Source organism: Haliaeetus albicilla, chromosome W (assembly GCF_947461875.1).
Source record: "Haliaeetus albicilla chromosome W, bHalAlb1.1, whole genome shotgun sequence".
Lineage (NCBI taxonomy): Eukaryota > Metazoa > Chordata > Aves > Accipitriformes > Accipitridae > Haliaeetus > Haliaeetus albicilla.
Window position 1 is genome coordinate 1,923,033 of NC_091515.1, and position 23,144 is coordinate 1,946,176.

A 23,144-nucleotide genomic window follows, 5' to 3' on the forward strand; every position below is an offset into this window, starting at 1 on the left:
ACAGTGTGGTAGATGTTGCGCAGGAGGAGGGATAGCAGACGACAGCAAGAGGCAGGATGCACGCTCACACGTCCTGATGGCATTGCCCAGATTTACGGCACTGCTCTTTACCTAACACTGACTCTTGGTCATGAAGACAAGCTCACTGCTGCCATTTACACCAGGACACAATACCGTACCGCGTTATTTGGACTTCAAGAAGTTTAAGAAAATAGACAGAAGAAAGAATTCCAAAGAAAACATTATTTTGTAATAAATGTAATAAATTCCAAAGAAAACATTATTTCCTTGTAAGGGAACTGTAACTGGAATAAAAAAATCTTTAAAATCTCTTCCTGACCACTATGCCTACCATGACAAGCCAAACTAGTTAAGAATTAATTACAAGGACTGGTAAGTGTAAGTCTGCTGTGGTGCTTTACGGATGGCAGCAAGAAGCTCATTTCCCCATGCCACGGGAAAGAGCCTGCCACTTCAATTTTGTTCCTACTGCAGGAGAAGAATAAGCGAATTGAACTGGAAACACCATCTCTTATCTTCTTTTCCAAATCCTGCACCACGAGCGCTGTTGAGGCTTCCCCGGAGCTTGGGTCCACGGCTTCTCCTGGCCCCTCTTCCAGCTCCTGCCCCGCTGCCCCGAGGAGCAGCACTGGAGAAAGCTCTCCTCTTGGTGAGAGTGCCCTCAGGGCCTGACGTTATTTGCAAGCAAAGGAAGCAAACTGGTTAGTGAAGAGCCCGATCACAACAGGAACTCCTTTAATTTGAGCGTGTTTGTGTTGTCCGGTGTCTCCACAGTACCCATGCCGGCCGGGACGGCTCACAGCACAACAGTTAATCATGCAGCTTGTGGCACAAACCAGAAATCTGGGAAAAGCTCAACCTTTTTCCAAAGAAAACAACCTTCCTGACACATAGCTATCAGAATTAGTTATTATACTGGGACCCAAAAAGCTCCAGAGGATCTGGTTTCTTTCAAAGCCTGCTGCAACAACCAGAACTCATTGTGCAAATAACATGCAATTACACAGCCAAGTCAAATCTCAAGGCATTTTATAATAATTAATGTCAAAGTATATAAGTAATTGCAACCTACTCAGTGGCAAAACAATTCTGAAAAATGGAAATGAGGATTTCTCCTCATTTCCACAGCCCCATTGCTTGTTCCTATGGCAATATCACAGACATCCCTGGCAAAACTGAACACCACGGATAGGAACCCAACTACAGGATCTGACCGAGGTCAAAATCATCTACGGTTTGTAAAAGTTCGCTCATCTGTGGCTCATCTCCCTTGTTTTCACCTTCAAGGCCCTTTGCATTATCATGCCATCGCCCTAGCTCTGCTTCTCCATTTCCTTCCTTGCCCAGCAGACCCCTCTCTTTTCTTCTCCGAGGACTCAAATTCTCCTTAAGGAAGCCAGAGGTACTGAGGTTATTTTTAACAGGGTAGAGCAGGAATGATAGTTTAGCTCATTCTGCCCTTACTCACTGCCCACACATTCAAGAAGGTGTCACAACGCGTTGGTGCTCCAGGCTACCATGGGCATTGGGCTCTTCTCTCCCTTCACTCTGCCCCAGTCAAGGAAGACGCAAAATAGCATGTGAGTCTCACAGAGGTACACATCAGAGGTTACGATGCTTTTTGGAGCAAATCCTTGGCGAGGTCTTTGCTTAAAGTAAAAATAAAGCCTTTTGCCTATCTATGCTCTTAGCCTCAAAATGTCTTTCAACATGTTCATCAAAGTCTGAACTTCCGATGGAGCCCAATGCTTTTCATTGTGGCCTTAAGGACACCTCTTCTGGGAGGCTCTTGTCCTGTTTGGAGAAACAAGTAGACCAGACACTTACTGCTACTCACCATCAAATACCTGCTTGGTATTCTCTGCTCTCAGATAACAAAGCTTTATCAGCCAGCATCAGCACAACAGCCTGTGCATTAAAAGGCTATTAAATTACTGCTTTACTCTATGGGTATGTTTTATCTTAAAGATTTAGTTGTAAAATCTGGAGACCTACATAACCATTATTGCATAAAAGATTTCAGCTTATCCTCCAGCTATTACTGAAGAGAAAGGTGTGATGACTCTATTAAAATAAGAAGGTAGAGGTGGGATTTAAATATGGAAGGTAAGTGGTCTAACAAAGGTGCTTCATGCTTGAGAAGACTTTTTTCTAAAATAAGATGTGCATGCTTGCAAACATAATGAGAACCATCAATCTGCAATTCACTCAAGTCCCTGCAGGAAGAGAGGATGGATTGTTTATTTGAAGGATGGATGAAGATGAGCACATCGCTACTGCTGCCTACATCACCTACATCAATCCGCTGCCTAGCAGCCAGATATTTGCCTTCATACACCTCAACAGAAGTGCCCAAGAATTCTAAGTATTTCTACTGATCCAATTATTATCTTGTTTTTTTACGGAAAGTTGACACCCAATTGACCTTTAAGATGAAGCAGATAATACCATGCTGCATTCCTGTTGTGATTTTTGCTCTTGAACGTAGTAAAATATTTTGCCAGAGTAAAGAAAATATTATGCTATACATGAAGATCTCTTCTAAAGCCCAGTAAAACCAATTATCGTCTCATTACTTTGGAGAAATGTTGGATAAAGCCCTGTTTGCATTCATTTTATATGTGAGGAACATTGAGAATAAGCTTGCTTTGAACTCCAATAGCCATGGACACTGCTCACCAAGCCGAAGAATAAATATCTGATGCAAAGTCTTTTGATCTTCCCTTTGCTTTTGCATAACTGTTGGTTGGTACAATGCTGTTAACCAGTTTAATGAACATAGGTCTCTGAACATATTTTTACATTGTATATCTTGTATTAAGAAATAACACTGGAAACAGCCCCTCTTGGATTTGTAGCTACTGGCTCTGCCACAGTCTGAGGTAATGAAAAAAATCAATACAGATTGAAAACAAAAGGTAGTAACAATTCAAAGTATGTGACGGTAGATGGGGACTTAAAACGACTGAACTTTATTCCATACCTGCTAATGACTTTCTGTGTATTTTTGAACTTATACAGGTTGTAAATGTCATGTGACTAAGACTATATACCTGTATAATGCTGACAAACCAGGGCCTCGCTCCTGTTGGGATCTTTGGATGTTATTACAGCACAAGCAGTAATATTTTTTTAGCATGTTTATTGTCAGGTTACTACTCTCATGCAATTTTAGGTACATCCCAAAGAATACTTTTGAGGAATGCTTTTAAAAAATTGCTAATCTAAAGCTGAATCATGGGAAGATAGCAGAACCATTTTTAAATCATATGTGGCTAAATCCAAAGAATTATGTACTGAAAAAAACAAATTGCTTTGCTGACGATTCACTTTCTAGAGGAAAGCAAAGCAAGTGAGGGGCTAAGCAGGACCTTACCCACAACTCCAGTACAGCTCTCACCCCACTTCTGTGAGATGTTGCAACCCCTGCTGAACCCAAACCGGACTGTTGAATAAAAACGACCATTTCCACCAAGTCCAGAATGCAGCTTCTATGGTAGAAGGGATTTAAGCTTCCCAGCTGGGTGAGCTCACTGCAGAGCTGACTGTTCACAGCCAGAAAGCCAGCTCCAAGAGGAAATGTGCTCAGGAAATATTTGCTTTAGGGCATCTCACTTTAGCAGATCAATGTTAAGTAGAGTTCCCTCTATTCCATAATACTTTTCTATGGCTATCTTAAGCTAGTAACATCATTGTTGTTTTACTGTTCTGGTTTACAGAATTTTCAATCTTTCTTTTTAATACGAGAAAATAAGTTATCTTTGTTCTTAAAAAACCATACTTTCTGAACATCTCCAAGTTTTCATCATATGGATTAGGAGGGCAATTATACTGATGAATGGCTCCCTCTAAAAATACTGCTGTTAGACCAGTTGTAGTCTTTAGGGTTAGCCTGAAGCAAAGTACTCTGCCTCCTGTAAAAGCGCGATCAGGACAGGACCAGAATGCAGTCTGTTTATGCTGACCAGAGTGGGGATGGGGCCACCTCGGTACCTCCCCAGTGGGAGATGCTTTCTTCCAGCTCTCTTCTTTCCCCACTGGAGACCGTGATGGCTCAGCATCTCCAATAGTTGTGGCACAGGAAAAAAAAAAAAAAAAAAAAGCATCTTCTTCCTCCTGTAACACATGGCAAACTAGGCATGTCACCACCTTCTCCTACCTGTCTGGATAGAATTGTGATCAGCAGGTGTGACAGAGATCTGGAGGAGCCTGGAGGAGAAGGCAAGCTGTGGGAAGGATCGCTGACCCGATGACAGTCACTTTATTATGGCTCAGAGATGTTTTCTGTCTGGAAAAACCTGATATTTAGCAATTGTATTTTATGCCTGGTAGCATCATCAGCGATAGTCAAACAAGCAAGACAGCTTATTATTCAAGCTCTAGCTGGGGCCTGACTCTCCTTTCCATTTTTTTTTTTTAGTTTCCTCTTCAGTAGAACATTTGTCCTAAAGATATGTTGCAGCACTCAAATCTTTGGGTCAATGAAAAAGGCCTTCAGAAACAGCAAAAGGTGTTCAAGCATTGTCTGTACGGCAGGATGCCGAGCAACACCTTCGCTAATGGCGTGGCATATGATTTATTCAGGCATTGCTACATCTTGATCAATAGGGTGCTCGGTCATGCAGTACCACAGGTAGGCTCTCTCTCCGAGGAATTATTGCTGGGTATTTCTTTTTGAGACACAGCTGCAATCGGTCAAGTATCAAGTGAATTTTTCACTGAGGGGTAAAACACACAAAAAAAGCTTTATGTATCGTCTCTATAGTCTCTTTAACTGCTAGTTGCTCTCAACCGCATGATCATATTAAGAAAATGGCCAAAAAATAAACAAACTCAAAGCATTAGAGTAATTCCGTTGATCTATCCCCATTCGGTGCTGCAGCGAGGTGGTCGGTGAGGCAGCGGGAGGTGAGCCGCAAACGAAGCCGCTGCTTTTCAGTCGGATGCGCTGGAGATTGACCACTCTTCCAGATGGGATGACAGCATCGGCGCTGGCGTTTGCTGAGGAAAGCTTCAGGCGTCATATAGAAATAGACTTTTAGATCCCTTCATCCCTCCTCCAACTGAAAAGTAACGAACGCTGCCATTACATAAACCCAGTGAACTGCGCGGCTGGTTGTGACAGTGTCAAGTGTCACTGGAAAACAAACAAATGCTATTTCCACGTCCTTGTCTTTGTTGCCGTGGTGGTGAAAACGTAAGGCACAGTGAAGGAAGAGAATATTTCATTTGGAGGTATCCTCCATGATCCGGGAGCTTTGGAAGCCGATAGCCTTCACCAGAGAGCACAACTGCAATGGCTGTAACAGGTTGTCATTGCACACTGTAACGGGCTTAGATAATTTTTTAAATACCACACAGTCTTGATTACCTAGACCTCAATAATCTGAACTAGCCATTATCCAAACAAGGCTATGTCTACCGCTTTTGAATTATTTAATGGGAAATTGCCCAAATTATCTGAAATCGTCACTTCATGAGTTTTTTCGACGCCCATCAGGTCTCGTGAATAATTAAAGCTGTTCTGTATTCAAGCTTCTTGCAGGGAACTTTTGTGTATTAGCAATCTTTAACTCTCAAGCATGCCGCACTTGAAAGACTCGGGCAAACCCACACCTTTCTATACGGACCTTCCTCCAGGAACTGCCACTGGATCCAACAGGACTTCAAAGACGTTCCTCTTTTTGAAAATCTCCTCTCCAGACTACTGCATGTGTAAATCTAGTGGCTGGTTCAGGCAGAAGCTGAACACACCAGGGATGTGTGATTTTGGGGGTTGCACCTAACGTACCCCTCAGCAATCGTGTCCCAGCCACCGCTTTGGATCTGAGGATGGAAGATGCTCAGGTCCTTTGTGAGCAGGTCGAGATGATGGCAGCTGAGCAAACAATTCAGGCTTCAATTCTTTTTCTTCCATTTCCATGATCAGGCAAAGGGTGGTTAATTTTATTTTTATTCCCCAACATCGAATGTATGTCAAGCAAGAAAATGAATCTACTTTGTTTCCCTGCATTGCATTTGTGGTGGGTTTGGTATTAATTTAAGCAGCAGACCAAAACCTGATTACGCCAGCGAGGCCCTTCGGAGGAAATTCCCATCTAGCTTGGAAAGGACCTTGGCGATCACGCTGAAGAGAGGGGTAATGGCATTAGGATGATGACTAGGACACCTGAACCCACCTTTTACCTACAATCCCACCACTGGATTTCAATCACCCGTCCCCAAGGACCTGTCTGAACTGACTGAAAGCAACAATCAAATAGGAGGAAAAAAATCAGTCATCTCAGGATGAGTTCCCCATGGACCAGCAGCACAGACTCTCTGTGATGTGAAAAAAAACACGTGTAACAGATTGACATTCATCTGTCAATAATTCAGACTTGATATGCAGTAGAGTTAAGGGAAAATTATAAGAAAGTATCAGCCCTCCAACTATAATTAATATGCCAGAGCACGCTCGTTAGGCTTGAACAAAGAACAGATGGCTGCCGGTGCGGCAGAGGCTCACAAGGCAGTTGCGAAGGTGAGGCTGGGGGCTCGCGCCGCATGCGTGCGCTTTCCCCGCATCACGATAAGGTGAAGAATAGTTACGGGAACACACAAACCACAAATTATTACTGCAGAGGAGCAAATGTGAATACAGAGCTCACTCGAGAGATGAGTGATGTGAGATGGGATAACAGTATTCACGTGTATAAAAGGATCTGCAAAAGGAAGAAGACAAACTGTTCTTTATGCCCGCTATAACAGAATCAAGAAACAATTGGCTTAAATTTTAGCAAGTTAGATATTAAAGAAAAAGTTTCTAACAGTGAGGGCAGCTAAGCCTGGGAAGACACTGTGTGGAGAGGTTGTATAAGTGCTATCAGGGATGATTTTAATGAGCGATGATGCTAGATTCTGCCTTGGGATGAAGAAGAGCTCCTGAAGACCGCATTTTTCTGGGAATAACCTTATGAATAAAGCAAAGGAAATTATAAGTACAGTGAAATGACTGACAAACCTGCAGAAAAGACAGGATTGGATTAGAGAGGCAGCGACTTTTCACTTTTAGGGTGTTCAGTACAGACTGGAAATTGCAACTGGAGCTGCTGCTGGAGAAAAGGCAGCCCGCAGCCCGTTGCTGTTACCCGACTGGACTTATCCTGGCTCCCAAAAAGCAAAGCAGCAAGATTTGCATTTGCTACAGCTTATACATCCCAATGACAAAAAGCAACTTATTTCCAAGCACTTTAACAGCAAAGAGCAGAAGAAAAACACTGTACTGACTTCTTCCAGCTCCAAAGGTCCTGTCCACCGAGAGGGTCGGGAACGGCACCGGCCGGAGGGTGAACTGTGGGTGCGGGTATCCGCAGGTCGGGGACGGCAGGATCCCGGGGTACTGGGCACTTTCTAGTGTTGGCACCGGAATAGCACTGACCACAGCTAAAAGGAAAGCAGGAGAGAGAGATTACATGAGTGCTTTTGGAAAATTTAAAAAAAAAGCCCTTAGAGGGTCAGTAGGGAACCAGAAACAACCACATTTCCAAAGCAAAGTACCCAAATTCTTGGTATAAAACATGCCTCTGCCCACAGAAGCCACCTCTGTATACAGAAACATGCCTCTCTGGTATACACTGGATAATTGCAAGTGCAGTCTGCAATTACTTATCTGTAAAATTAAGTAGCTTTTTGTCTGTGTTCCAGCTATTCAGCCACATTTTGAGGGGTGCTTTATATCCCTTGACAAATAAGCGAGAAGGAATGGAGCAGGCAATTTAAGGGCTTATTTCAGTTGTCTAAGCACACACAGGTCCCCAGTGCCTTTTCTGATGCCTCAGGAGAGCCTGCTGCCCTCAGCCCCTGCTCTGGAGGAGTGTGGGCTCCTGCAACTCCTCCCTCACGTCTCCTTTATTTTCAACGGTCCATGCTTGAAGAGTGGGTGATAATAATGCTATACAAATCATAGCTTTCTCTGTAGCTTTTAGGAAAAACTTGGAAACTCTCATTAAAGTTTTGCCCAGCTAAACAATAAGCAGAGATTTTTGGCTCGTTGCTGATAAGGTTTGGCTTATCTAGCATCTATTACACATGAATTATAAACAATGCTGTAAACTTCAAGACAGTCATTACAATTACTTCTAGCTCCTGCAACATCCATTAGGCAGAGTGGCGAATTGGGCTACCTGCCCAAGGTCACGCAAGAAGCCGTGAAGGTGCCAAGGTTTTACGAGGGTGTTTTTAAGCACAGGGCTTTCAGCGAGACAAGGCTGCACTTCCAGAGGTGATGGACAAGTGGGGAGATGAAGAAAACTCGTGAAGCCATGCTAACCTGGGTGATTTGAGCTTCAGAGTTGTCTGGGTTCAACTCACCCACTCTTAGAAGAGAATTTCTACTATTCAGACATTTCATTTTGTCTGTATAAGACATTTTTATTGACAATATTTATAACGTGGCTGCTACAGTGAAAAATATCACTCTTTATTGAATCCTATTAAAGAACAACTTGTTTTTCAAAGTCCATTCCTTCATTTCTTTTGAGGGTGCAGATACCTAGCACTTTAATTTTTAAAATAAGACAGGATTACTATTCATTGCAGTACTCTATTGTAGAGAAGCTGGAGAAAAGGTAACATCAAACATTTTCAATAAATCTCTGCAATTTCAAGCAGATATGACAACAAATCTGTTCTGCCATAGCCTGTCAGCAATTGAATTTGCACTTAATATTGATATACTAAGACACTGAAAACAGAAATTCCCTGACCAAATCATGGAGCTACCTAAGCACTGTTCTACATTTAAAATGTAGTGTATCACATAAAAAAGGCAGCACCCGAGAACAGCTCACAGAAATGACAAAGTAGGACAGTTTGAATTGTATTCAAGCACCCCAGAGGCTGCCAAAGCAACTGAGTCGACATGTTCCTAGTTCCCTGAAAAAAAAGAACTGTTGGGATTTTCTGCAATTTTAGGGAGGGGCACACACAGAAAAAAAACCTCCCCACAAAACACAGCAGAAATCTTTCTCCAAACTGATGTACTCGTCAGCATTTTATTTTCATCTTCCATAAGTAAAGATTACAAAAACAAAAACAGGGGAATTACAGGTGCAATACTTGATTGTGATACCCTGCAAAGACTTTCTCAATTATTTTTCTCTGTAAATACTCCTCTCCATACAACAGCCTTGGTATTTGTGCCTGTCTGTATTTCAGTAGCATTAGAGCCATCAAAGATATCACTAAAACCTTATCAAATTTATCTGGTTTATGCTCCTTCCACTTCAGTAAGCAAAAGCGCATTATGGAGTATATTTGCTCTCACAGACTGCAAATACTGATTATTGAGATGAGCGTGAATACTTCCAGATTTGGTATTTAACAATTAAGAGTATGTGGTTTTTACTTCAGAATTACGATGTTGCTTCTTCAATCTATTTAATCGCTCACTGCTGACAATTTCTTTCAGTATCAAGCAAACAGAGAGAAATAAATTAAAGCATCTAATCTGACAAAGCCTCAATTTTACCTTCTGGGGAAAAAAAACCCTATATTCAGCGTAACTCAGCCTGCACAAATGCACAAATAAGACTTTTATAAATCCGAGTTTAATTCTTTGCAAACAATCATAATATGCTGTCACTGTAGATTAGATTGATACTGTTGAAAATATAAATAAATAGAAAAGATGACATCATTCCTCAAAATGCATCATTTGACTGAAAAAACTAAATATGTTTAAGAGCACTTTTATCTCTAAGCTGTACGTAGAACAATGTTGACTTGACTTTTACTTAACTACCATTGCTATTGACCCATCGTAATTACAATTGATTTGGTTCTGAGTTTGCTTACACCACTCCAAGTCTATCCCTTTTCTTGGACTGCTGCCCTCCTTCAACCCAGGCCAACCCAGCAGGAATCCCACTGAAAAAAAGGGCAAATTGCCTGATTGTGAGGTTAGTGTGGTTACAAGACGGGAATATTTCCCAGGACACGACCAGGTGGTGTAAGAGCTTTCTCCGCCTCAACCCAGAGATCTTTCTTCCAGATCATAAAGAGGGTGGAGGCTGAAATGTGGTGATATATCCAGCCCAAGGCGTGAAGAACTGGAATTCAATCTCTCCCTGGGCACCTCCGGTTTATCCTCATAAGGGCTGGGTACTGAGGCTGAGCTGCAGGACCTGAATTGCACGCATAACGAACACAAATTAAGGGAACCAATGCTAGCTCCTCCTAAGTGATTCACTGCACAAAGCCATGGTAGGTTATCCCCTCTCCTCTCCTTCACTCAGTTCCTCCTTTTTTTTTTTTTTTTTTTTTAATATATCATTTATGATGTGCCCTTCCACAAACCTACAAATAGGCACTTACATTTAACTGCCAGAGCTGGAAAGATGAAATGGATTTCTGTCAGTATATGTTCATTTTTCTTAAGTCCGACTACTTACACAGATGTACCAATTCCTATAGATTTTTGATCGGATCTATTTTGTGAGGTCAAAGGTAGAACTTCTAGCTAAAAGCTGAGAGCTACCAAGAGATTGATCACAGGGCTGCTCAGAGGAAAGGTGGAGACCCAAAGCCTCACGCTCCACCGGGGACTTGATCAGTGCCAAACCCTCTCTCCGGTGCCTGCAGGCTCTCACTTAGCCCTTTCCTTTGCTCAGATGTGAAACAAGGTCACTTCAGAAATTTTAATCAGTTCTGCAGGATGGGAGAACCTAACGCTCTCCAGCCTCCCTGCCTTCCTTGTGCACTTTGCTGCTTTGAAAAAGATTCACTTCATCTATGAAATTTGTTCAATGATAAACGCTCTGTGGTCACTAAAATTGAACACCTATTAAAAATATCTTTTCTCCTCATTTACTTGGCTTTATAAGAGAGCTGCTCCATATTAAAAATGCATATAGGGGCATGGCCAACTACTACAGACAAAAGAAAATATAGCAGAAACTGCAATAATGTCCAGCTGGTTATAATTATTGCTAGTAACAATATCATCACAATTTACATCTCTGTATTGCAAAGCCTTCTGCTCTGGCAGCTTGAACTCTTACCCCTGTTTTTCAAGTTTTATAGTAGGGAGACAGAGGGATTTATCCATCGCTATCCACCTGGTAGGAATAGACACGATGACTCTTTAGGCTTAACCTGGGCTGAGTCTAGCAGAAGTATGATTTCTGAATTCTCTCCATAGTTTTTCCACTGATGCGTTGTGAAGCCCTGGCAAACTTCCAGGGCCTTTTATGGTTTTGGTGTTTTTTTAGATGAAGAAAACATTGCTAATGCTATTTAACTTTATGAGGCATAACTAGATCGTATTTGAAAGATCGTACGAGATGTTCAGACGGGTGAGCACAGCTCGTGGGGTGCAGAAGGGGGTTTGGGGAAGGTCCCGGTACTCACGAGGGTTGTTTGGTTGTGAATCCATGGGGATCATGAGCTTGGCACGGGTGGCTCTGCGGGCAGCAAGCGACCGCTCCAACGTGGACATGCTGCTGCCGACATCTTCTGTCTCAGGCCCTACAGAAAAACAACACAATAGCTCAGCTGAAAATGCTGTAAATGAATGTTTCTCTTCACTTTATATCCAGCAGAAAGACTGATAGGTTTTTTTTAGAATTCTGTGGTTTTAACCGATCATTAAATGTCACCACCTGCAAAGAGCTGCACAGACTATTTTGGCTGCCTTCTCTGAATAGAATTGCATTTTTCTGTAAGAGAATTAAGATAGCATGTTCCCTTTGACTCTGAAATTATCTTGAAAACCCCATGCACTTCATAAAAATGTGACATTTTTCTTGTAACTTCCCTGGTATAAACATACTTTAAAATTAAAATATCAAGAGCAGAAAAAGGCTGCATAAATTCAGGTACCCACAAAACCTGGCAGCCAAGAACTGGTCTTTGAAATACATCTGAAGGATGAAAATGACCTTCCTTGTGAGATACCACAAAGTCCTACGTCCTGATTGTCTGGTAATTCACGGTGGCTCTTCCAGCCTGTGCATCTTGTTTTTCCTACAGCAACCATGGCAAGTTGAAGATGTGCCTGGATCTTCCCCTTCTTTGGTCCTGGATCACAACTAGCACATCTACCTAGATCAGAGAGCTGAGATACGCTGCCTGATGTCCAATCCAACCCAAAACTGTCTCAGCAGCTATATATATTAAACTCTCTGTTTAGCCACTGAAATATGGATGCTCTAACTTAGTCACATTAGTATAGGATATTTGAAGTATTCCAAGATTCTAGAGAATACACTTGTCAGAAGGAAAGTGTGCTTGGAACTGGATGTTTAGTGGAGTGAATTGCAATGAAATAAAAGCTGTATTTCTCTCTTCATACCTTGTCTCACATGAACCTTATATTTATGTTACTTTTGCTATTTTAATAAATCATGGATTAAATTAGTTTAATACTGTCATACAGGTAAGCTTAATACCCACTCAGACTATTCATCTCTGATGTTCCCAAGTGAAAATATATTCCTTGAAAAAGAAGGAAAAAAAGATTTGCATGAAAAGACTTTCTTTTTTTTTTTCCAAATCACTCTTCTCTGAATTGCAGGACCAAAATGCCAAGTCTTCTATTGATGGCCATTCAGAGACCTAATTGCTAGTGAAAAGCCAGGGACAATATTACTGAACTGTGTATTACAAGGGAAGAAAGATAAAAGCGTTTATTTACGGTCCAAGGCATTTACACATAAAATACCTAGCCCGGCCTTTGTCATTAACTTGCTCATATGCTGTGATGACTTCCTACCATGCACTCGCTCGCAAGCCTATTGCAATCAAAGGAGCTCTCCCACTGACCTTTGTGGGCCCTGGATCAGCTCTCCTGATCATCAGCAATAACTGTTTAGGCAAAGGGAATCTTCTGGTTATGTTTTCCCAATGTCTAATATAACATGGACCTTTGCATTTAAAACAACAGAAATCATTGTCACAATTATCTTCTAAATAGTAAACTATCAGCCCAAAATACAATGTCAGAGAAAGAAAATTTGATCCATTAAGAAAATTGAAAACTGTTCCTTCTTAATTTTTCTTTCCCTGCAAGAACAAGAGCTATGGAAAAGGGATAAAAACAGCAGAGGTATCTGAAAAAGTCACCTTCATTATTTACAGCCCCAACCGATATTCTGGAATTATTTCACTCTGTCACCCACAAGCAACGTGTTCACGATGAACTCAAGACAAATACGTTTGTGCTTTCAACTTCCGTGCTGTGTTTCGCCCTCCGTCCCCCTCTGTACACACCACCTGCCTCTCTCAAGACTTTCTATTATTATGGTGGAAAAAAATGTTATCAGCTAAAGTGAAACCTGGGGTGTGCTGTGTGCACTAAGGTTAAAAAAGGGGGAGAAACCTTGCTGAAACCACATTTTTCTTACAGAATTTCTTTCTTCATATCTCAGTCTCCCTGGTCCAAATTCTGCTCCTGGTGATGCTGCTGACCTTCTTCCTGATCATGTTCTCCCTTTGCTCCATTTTCCATTTCTTTTTTTCCCCCACTTATTTCTCCATGCCCCCTTTTTCCTCCCTGTTTTTCTTAGCACGGTATGCAAATTTAACAACATTTGACTTCCAGTTGAATTCCTGAAGTTAAAAAATCAGAATGGTGTAAAAATCAAAACCGATGGCTTTTCCCCTAGTCTGAAACCACTGCAAAAATCATCTAGGAACGTCTCTCCCAGCACCCATAGCAGAGCTGGCAATTCTCCCAATCTCCTCCTGGATCTTGCGAGGTTTTGCCCTCTGCTAGAGACTCCACGTGCTGGGCTAAGGTCACTAACCACCAATATCAAATTAATTTAAAGAAAATTTATATGCTGGTGATGGAGAAAAAAAAAAAAGGAGTATATGGAATGGGGTTGGACTAGATGACCTTCAAAGGTCCCTTCCAACCCAAACCATACTATGACTCTATGATTCCCATTTCTCCAAATCTCCAAGTGAAACCCAAGCAATTCCTGTCTCTCCTGCCCTCGGAGCCCCTCACCGGGCTGCGGGGTGCTCTTGCTGCCCAGCTGCGTTTCCGACTGGCTGTGGCTGACGGGGGTGATATCCTGACAGCTCTGCATCGGTGAGTCCCTTCCCGCGGGATCCGAGCCTGTTGGCTTCTCGATGTTCTTCATTTCCATCTCCTCGTGGTGTATCCACAGATCCGGGGGTCTCAGGTCCTTCTGGCTGCCCTTCCTTTTACCAGCGCTATGGGTTGCACGTTTCCTACAGCAAAAAAAAAGATCAAAACTGTCACGTAAGAACGTTTTTCCCCCTCCATAAGACCAAAAGAGTGATGTCTCCTCATCGGTGTCTTTCTAAGGAACCCCTCTGGTTGTGTCCTTCAAAGGACAGCACTTCTCTTGGTGTGGTCCTATGCTTCCCGCAGTTTGCTCCAGGGGATGGGCCTGGGGCTCAGCAGGGTGGGTCATTTTTTTGCACCCCCTGATATAGAAATTGGGGAAACCCACTCTTCCTGGAAGAGAAGGGAAGCGGCCAGTTTCATCTCAAGACGAGCAGCACTTGTGGAGTGCCTGCATCTAAAAACAGCGACTGAAAACTGCTGAGCCCACTTCTGCCGAGTTATGCGCATCTTACACCTTCCATAACTGCGTACAGCATAGGTTGTATTTCTTTAAATACACATTAAAGCAGTATTTTTATTACAGAAAAGCTCCGAAATCCGGAGTAGCATTTCCCAGAGCAACATTAACTCTCCTCTCTCCATGCACACATATTACAATACGCTCTCACGTCAGAGGACCACCTCCTCCGGGAGCACACCGTGCCACGAGGGGATGGCACTGCTCTGCTGCTCTCCGACTTTCACCTCCCCTCCACTACGTGGGCTATTTATAACAAAATACACGTTTTTCTATGCTAGAGAAAAGATACACTCCTTAAATATGGAGCACAATGTCTAATTTACAGCTGTAGAGAAAGTCTTATCAGAAATCTATCAATTTAAATAACTGAAAGAACAGTTTTTCTGGCTTATTGTTAAGGGTTTTTTGCTCAATAATCCAAAAGTAGTCTTGCCCCTGGTTTTTTTCCTGAAAGTACTTTGTGAAAGGAAAGTCATATTATTGTCCCAAGTGGAAAAGTAGAAATACTTGTGATATACACAAAGATTCAGGCAAATATTTTCAAATTCACGTGCGCTTTTAGGTAACAAAAAAAGAAAACCTTGATTTCCAGGGGCACTGAGTGCTCTCAGCCCCACATTACCCCCCTTGTACGCTCACCTGAAGGGAAGGCTCTTTCCCGAATCCATGGAAAGCAAGGCAAAACCTCCCACTGGCATCCCTAGGACTCGTGCTGGGTGTGTTATTTGTGTAGGTGTGCTCAGAGAACTGCCCTTCCCATCACACGCTGCAGGCAGTATTGTGGAAGGTGACATGGGGTTATTTTACCAGAAAAAAGCTTGAGGAAATTTTAAACTAAAAGAAACTCCAATTGTTTGAATCGATTTCTGTTCTTTGCTAAAGTTTCTCAGCCTGGTCTAGAAAGCAAGAGACGAGTGTTACAACTATGTGCATCACCAAACATTTTGCTTTCAAGAGAAGGAACAAACACGTCTTATAATTTAAAATGTCACCAAGGGCACAGCCCTGTCTCATCCCCAGAAGCAGATGGCAATGACATTTTACTTCAGCAGAAATATCCCAGTCCTCAAACTGCCACCCTTAAAGGCAGAAATTGTTCTAAGCCCTTTGACTGGTTGGTACCCCAAAACCTCTTCAAGGGACAAAAGATTAATTTTAAAAAGTGATCAGGAAAGTTAGCGGTGGAGGCAAGGCTGGGGTTGTTCAGAGGTTTTTGTTTATAGCCCACAAGAAATGAGAGTGTTGGCTTCTGGTCATAATGACTTCCTATGTTTAGTCTGTTACTTGCTAATTGCCAAAACTTAATAATTGAAAATGGTAATATTTCAAGGAACAGGAATAAAGGACATGGAATAAAGGCAGTTCTTTAATACCTTCTTGTACAGACCCTAGTACCATCCTGATTAACACCTACAAGAATAATTACGAGCACTTTCATTCAAACCTTAACGTATGACCCGCCTAAAGGTAAAAAGTAAAGTTGTTTTTTCTGTCTCATTCAAAAAAAGACCATAATTTTGGTTCTAAACAAGGAATTACTTTCTTCACTTCAGAATACAGCAGCTTGTTTGTCACTTTCCATTGAAAATAATTCAATTCTCCAGGCCTGAGCTAGGCAAGAGAAATTTCAGCCCCAAAGTAATTTTATACACAACTCAAAATAGGTGGTTATAATGAATGTGTCATTCCAACCACAAGTACAAAACCGCTACAGCAATGATATCATTTAAAAATATATGCAATGATCTAGCTTGGTTTGCATTGTTTTTTCTCACAAATTATTGATGTTCTGACAGCCCATGAGTAGCAAATTGAATCAGAGCCAGGAGTGCATACAAGAAGGTCATCAATAACAAACGAAAATAAATCTTTCCCTGGAATGTTTTGGTTTTGCAATGCAGAAGTTGAGATTCAGCTTCTGAAAATGCATCTACTCTCATTTTCAGGGGGAGGCAGGATCTTTGCTGCACCAGGCAAGTACATTTTATCTATAGAAGACAGTCATAAAAGCTTCAACATCAGCTTCAAACCTCAGCTGCAGCAATGGAAACCGATGCTTCGGAAGTTCGCATTGAGATTTACAGCAGGATTCAAATTTAGTCCATTACCCATTTTATAACTGGAGCAGGGGTTAGGAAGACAAGAGTTTGGAATTGAAAAAATGATCTCAGATGGCAGCGTTTCTGTTGTTGTTCAATTGTTTTACAACATGAAATGCATCCAGCTTGCATACCATAATGATATATATTTTTTTCCTAAGGATGGATATAAAAACAGAATTCAGCTCTGCCCTTAAAATATATATTATGGTCATGCAGTCTTGAATAATGACAGCAGAACTTAAGCTGTACTTTCAAAATAAATAAACTCTCTGGAGAGGACACTCTTCACTCTTTTGCATTGTCTGCTTCTACCCTTTCCAGCACACCACTGCCCGGGCAGTGACTTCAGCCATTATACAGCACACCCATAAAGCTCCTAACAATATACACATGCTACGTAGGATAATTTTTCAAATACTCCAGAGTGAGATTACTCTTCATTGCCTTCATTTTATAGTTACATCACCCCAGAGAAAACATTTAAGGTTATAACAACTCAGCCTAGTTTCTTTTTTTAACAACAATCAAAGATGTCTCTATCTGAAGATCTCAGAAGTAAACTGTTCTCCTGGGCAAAACAAGTTTTTGCTTGTAAAAAAACCATGGGTAACCATCCAGTCCCGGGCCGATCGGATGTCTTTTCTGACGGAGCAGGGACAGTTTCGAGGCAGGACACAAGCAACGGCCCCATAAGCTGTAACCACCTCCCACGCGAATCCTGAGCCTCCTGCACTGCTGAGATACTAAAAAATAAATGCAAATATTACTTCACCTTAATTATGCTTCCAATGCATGAGTTATTATTTTGTATTTTCTGCTCTTTACTCTTAACCTGGCAAAAACGTCCACTTTGCCTTTTGGGCTATATTAAAGGAAATTCAACTGGTGTAGAGGTCCTGTCCAAAAAACAACAAAAAAAAAGAGAAGAGTACAAAACAATTCTTCCTCCAGAAAATCTCCCCCAGTGTTTACAGACAAAAAATTATTTCACGTTGGCCTCTTTATTTCCTGCCAGCCATCCTGAAAAGCTGAAACCAGTACCTGCCTCTCCGATCATCTGGCTTCACGGGCCTCTCCCCCATGGTAAGACCCAGCCTCACACCATCGTAGAAGAGATGGGGCAGAGGCCGCCGCTAACGAGCTTCCCCGGCATGGAGGACATGCAGAAAACCAGGAGCATCTCCAGGGAACGCAGCAGTGAAATACGGAGGCTCTTTAGCGCTGCCAACTCATTCCCCGTTAGTTCGAGTTTGATTACGCTTTGGTTAATGCCTCCCCCGAGCCTTCCCAAATGTATACTGACACATCCCTATTACTTATATGGGACTTAAACTGGTCTTCGCTCATTTTTTGAAGCCTCTTTTTACACCGCTCACCCACCCAGCATACTAATTGCTCGGGCACTTGTTCAAGACCATGCTTCATTTTTAACGGCTTAAATCTGCACTGTTTACCTACCAGGCTTGGACTACATGTCCACCCTCACCTTTTCTCCTGTGGAAATCATAACCTCGTGTTACTAGTCCATAGGCTAATTGTTCTGGCACGTTACAAATTTTTGCTATGCCTCGAAGCCTTAAAAAAATTCCTGGAAGAAGCAGGTCCTGCAGCGTCTGCTGTACAAAGTGGTATTTTCCCTTATTTTCAGATTCATGTTCTCTAAGCTTAAGCTCTGAACTGACCTGAAGGACGGAGCTGATGGGTGACCCCATCGCCCACCCTCCCTGGCACCGCATCAGCCGACGCTGCCAGCGCAGGACGGCGAGCATCACGGGCTGCGGAAGACGTAATTACGGTGAGGGCATGAATCTCAATTACTGCAGGAGCCATACGTTCCCCTTACGCACAACTGGGTAAGTTATTGCACCTGAATCTTTACTCACATTTTTCTCCCCTATTTTTTTACTGGTGTCAAATTGTCACAGGGTTTGTATGGCTGATATTTCATTCTGCCCTAGATGGCGGAGACAGAAAATACCTAAGCCACCTAGGTCAGTACCAGGTTGTTCTGTATAATATGCTTTACTGTGCTTTGTTCAGCCAAGTTTTAATTAACTTAAGAAATATGACTTTCCTCCACTGAAGGCTTACAGGAGATTATTCCATCACCTGCAAGTTTTTGCTCTGGGGAAGGACACATGCATTATCCAACAAGACTTGGCCTTTACCCTCACTGCAGTCCTTTTGTTCAGTAGTTCATCGGTGATTTTAAACTAAGAACCAGCTGCCAATAAAAGCCTGAATCTAAACTCTTTTTGTGTCATAGTGTGCACCTCTCCAGGCAGGTCAGAAACAAAGTCACTCCCACCAACAACTTCTGTTTTGAGGAAATTCAGGATTTTCCCTGTTGTGCTAAATTTAAGATCTGTTGTTTAATTTGTATTGCCCTGTTTTTTCCCCACTTTCAGTGCAGAAATGGTTCATTTGGGGCAACTTGGGTGAGATTCACCGGCCCATAGTATAGACATTTAGAAGTTAAACAGCAAATCCAAATCCACCAGCTTCACATTTTTTTAATCACTGGACAGCAATAAGCATCTTCAGATGGCAAGTCTTCCGATGTCTAAGGCTAAGATGAATGATTCTTTGAACGTTCCTGTTCCTCCCCAGGGGCTACAGAGGAGGTCAAGGTTGATTAATTCAGACTTGGATGTTTAAGTCTTAGACACCTAATTCTGGACAGATGAATCTGTTTCTCTATCTTGTAATTCCCTTTTCCCTGTTAGAAACTTAAGAGAGCTTTAGCCTTGATTCACCAAACTCTACGCAACAGAAGAATTTCCATTGCCTTCAGACGATGGCCTGATTTTCAGGTGCTAAGACTCACAATAGAAGCAGATTTTCATATCAGTTCATCATTCGACTACTCCAGCACTCCTAAAAACATAGGCCCTTACTTTTCTGCCTAAATGAGAGCCTTCTTATTTAAAAAAAAAAATCTACCCTCAAATATCCATTCTTAGAGAAAGCGCTTGCCCCAGCGACTGTAAAACACCACAAGCTGCCATCTGCCCGTGCCCGACCAGCTCAAGGCTGATTTCAGGAAACCTGGGGGCTGTTTGGTTCCCTGACCATCCCTTCTTTCATCGTGCCGCCCTTTTTTAAGCATCAATACAAATCAACATAAAAATGTCTGGCCTGTGCAAACATTTATCATTCTTGTGGGCAAACTATGATTAAACTTCACTTTCTCAGGTCCAGTCTTTCATACTAGTATAATAATACAATGAATTAATAGTAAAATGATAATATAATAATTTTCAATGCATTAAATACGTCAAAACTAGCTCTGTTTCAAACCCATTGACCCCACTCCTAATTTCTCATAAAAACTGAAAAAAGCTTTGTGCTTTACGCTGCTGCCCTTTTACAGCCTTTCAGAGGAATCCTAAAGATTTTTTTTCCCCTGTAATTTTCTATAGACTGGGTGGGTGGGGTTTTTTTCACCTATATGAGAAATATCTGGAGAACAGTTCTGGATGCTTTTTACTGGAAGACTTTTGGAGACAGGCTGTCTGGAGAGAATAACGTCCTCCCAAAGGTTAGCAAGCGAGCAGGACTGTCTGTGTTTCTTGGCCGTGCAGGTGCAGGGCTGCAGACTCAGAAAGTCTCACAGCATCACCTGGCACAGACAAATACTTTTTTTTTTTTTTTTCCCTTTAAATCAATGGAATTGATTCTTTCCTGTGTCTGAATTATACTTGGCAATATAAACAACAGAGAGCTGTGCAGGGCAGACTTATTTTTCAAGGCTCGCCACGTCAGAAGGTACTTATTCTCCATGGTTTACTCCGCAGCCTGGGGATATTCTCCACTCACCAGCAATGAGCAACACCTCCAATCCCAAAAGATTGAGGCCCAAACTGCAGTTCAGCCCCAGAACCCACGCCGCCGCAGTATGAACACTATTGCCTGTATCTATTTTGAAGCTGAGCGTCACTGAATTTTCCTTCTACCCCCCGTGCTGAGGACGTACTTTCTCTGCTGTGCCGAGGAGCGCCTGGTGCAGATGACGGCCACCACCACCACCACCACCACCGTGATGACGCCGACGGTGACGACAATGATGACAAGGAGGTTGCTGTTCTTCTGGGGGGTGACGCTGCCGTGGGGAGGGTGCATCTGCCCGATGGGGGGCTCTGAAAAAAGATAAGAGGGTGAGGGGATGGTTAGCGCTGGATTTGCTCCCCTCCCTCTGTCACCCGTAAAATAAAACACATAAAGCCTGTCAGGTGGCATGAATTCCTCTGAAAAAGCAGACAGAGGGTGCGGAAGGGTGCCATAAAGAGCCAAAATTTACGTCTCACTGCCTTTCAGTGGTATAGCAAACAGCAAAATATTTAAGCAGTAACGACTTTGCATTTTCTGGGTGTTAATAACGTGATGTTGGGAGTCAATAACTCTCAGCTCATTTTTGCTATTATCAGCTGAAAATGGAAATACAGGGACTATGGATTTTTTCTTTACGGCCCATATAGTCTTTCTCGGTATTTACAGGCAAATATATCTCTTGTGTATCAGCCAACCTGAATGCCCGATTCATTTGTCAGTACTGCATTCACCCCACAGTCAGTCTTGTATCACGTTATATTTCATTTATTGCTATGCTGACCAGATCCCTGTGCAACACTTGAGCAGGTTAAGGGCTCAATCTTCTGAAGTGATGAGCTTCTTGGTTTCAATGCAGCAGCAAGGCTGGGACTGAAAATAACATCATTTCTGGTGTCGAGTTCCCGTCAAACTGACTTCAAGTACTGGTCCCTTGCTTTCAACAATATTTTCCCCGTTGCACTGGGAATAGCACAATTTATGTTTTTATAATCTTGTTTGATAACGCCTCTGTTTACACAGCATTGGGCCATATGTTACGGACACCCGCACAAAACAGCAAGTAATCCTTTTGCTCTGTCTGCTAAGGCAATCTTCCAGGCATCCTATAAGATTACAAACTCACAAACCCCCAAATATCTTTCTGCTTAAGCTTGGAGAAAAACTAAATATTTGGTGCAACGGGATGCAAAAGGAAGAGCTGTGCTATAGCGTGTCCAAGATTTCACAAGAAAAATAACTCAGGAGTTTTCGTACGGCATCATCCGCACCCACAACCTCCCATGTACAAACTAAACAAGACTTGACTGGGATTTCATTTTGCCTTTAGTACGACTGAATGTGAAAGGAGAAAAGGACAAATCTTTCCAAATAATGGTTTTAGTTAGCAAGAGATGTAATTTAATTGTAATATTCTGCCTTGATTTTCTGCCTTAATAGCCTTTCTTTACACAACTAATTATGCTATTTAAATAATTTGCCCTTTTCTCATTGCCTTTTTCAGGCAACTGAGTAAGATAAGCAGTTGTGAGTGCCATCCTTTCAGCATTAAAATGGTCTAGTACAGAAATCCCAAAGACTTTGGGGTTTGGTTTCTTTTTCATTTCCATGCTGAGTAAAAGGCATTGAAGGAACATACCACATAAAATACAGCAACTATCAAGAAAAACAATTTTTTTCCTCTCTCCCTACCCTTTATTGCAGGCCCTGGAAGCTCTCTCTACTTCTCAAAAGTCAGTTTTCCTATATTTATGATGAACTACTATGAAGAACAGGAGAAAAGCCTTAAACAGTGGTGTGTTGGCTGCAGCAAAGTAAGACAGAAAAAAGTAACAAAATTTTGCATTCCCTCCTTGTCTTGACTGAGGAGAATAGTCAGTGTGAGTTAATCGGCTATGTGCCTTGTAATTATTTTGTACTTTCAAACCTCACTCGATACCACATTTGAGGGAATCTTGTCTGTTGTTTCATTCAATAATGTGAGATGGCAATGCTTCATTAAGTAGCGGAGATGAGGTCAGGAATAAGAAGTTATTGATGGCATATCTACTCCCCAGCTGGCACTGATTAGGTTCAGTTAATTTTTGTTAATCCACAGGGTTTCCTCTCATTTCTTCCTATTTTAGGGCAGGATTAATTAATTTTTAAAATGGTATTTTCTGCAGAAAGCTTAAATTGAAATATAATAACATAAAATGCATTTGACAATTCTTTTTAAGCTGTTATTTTTTCAGAGGCATTCCCACGGTCTGCGATATATCTAAACCACCTCTTGCGATGGGATGATCATACCCAGCCACATGCCTTTCGGAGTACTGCGTCAGCTGGAAATCTGATGGGTATACTTTGGGGATCAGCTTTAAGAAAGCCAAAACAGAATATACGGTGTCCTGACCCTATTTTTTGTCAACATTTCTGGTTAAAAGTACAGTCTGTTTTGCAGCAGATATTTTGCACAGTGGATGGGATTTTCAACAGCTGAGATAACTCTTCTGTACAAAACAGCCAGCGTGCGACCAGTGGGCACGGTGGGTGGCCTCCAAGCCATAAGAGAGAGGAACGAGAGAGCAATAAAGAGAAGAAAAATAGGAGG

General features: G+C 42.0%; 1 protein-coding gene across 2 annotated transcripts in view; it reads right to left on the bottom strand.

Moving 5' to 3' along the window:
- Nucleotides 1-23,144, bottom strand: part of DCC (DCC netrin 1 receptor) — a 571,720-nt gene that overhangs the window by 17,059 nt on the left and 531,517 nt on the right. For both annotated transcript variants that reach the window (XM_069774824.1, XM_069774823.1), the window contains exons 23-26: nucleotides 20,700-20,862; nucleotides 14,015-14,241; nucleotides 11,413-11,529; nucleotides 7,291-7,446 (exon numbers count right to left, since the gene is read on the bottom strand). In XM_069774824.1, coding sequence (XP_069630925.1) covers nucleotides 7,291-7,446; nucleotides 11,413-11,529; nucleotides 14,015-14,241; nucleotides 20,700-20,862 — 663 coding nt within the window. The remainder of the gene's footprint in view (nucleotides 1-7,290; nucleotides 7,447-11,412; nucleotides 11,530-14,014; nucleotides 14,242-20,699; nucleotides 20,863-23,144) is intronic.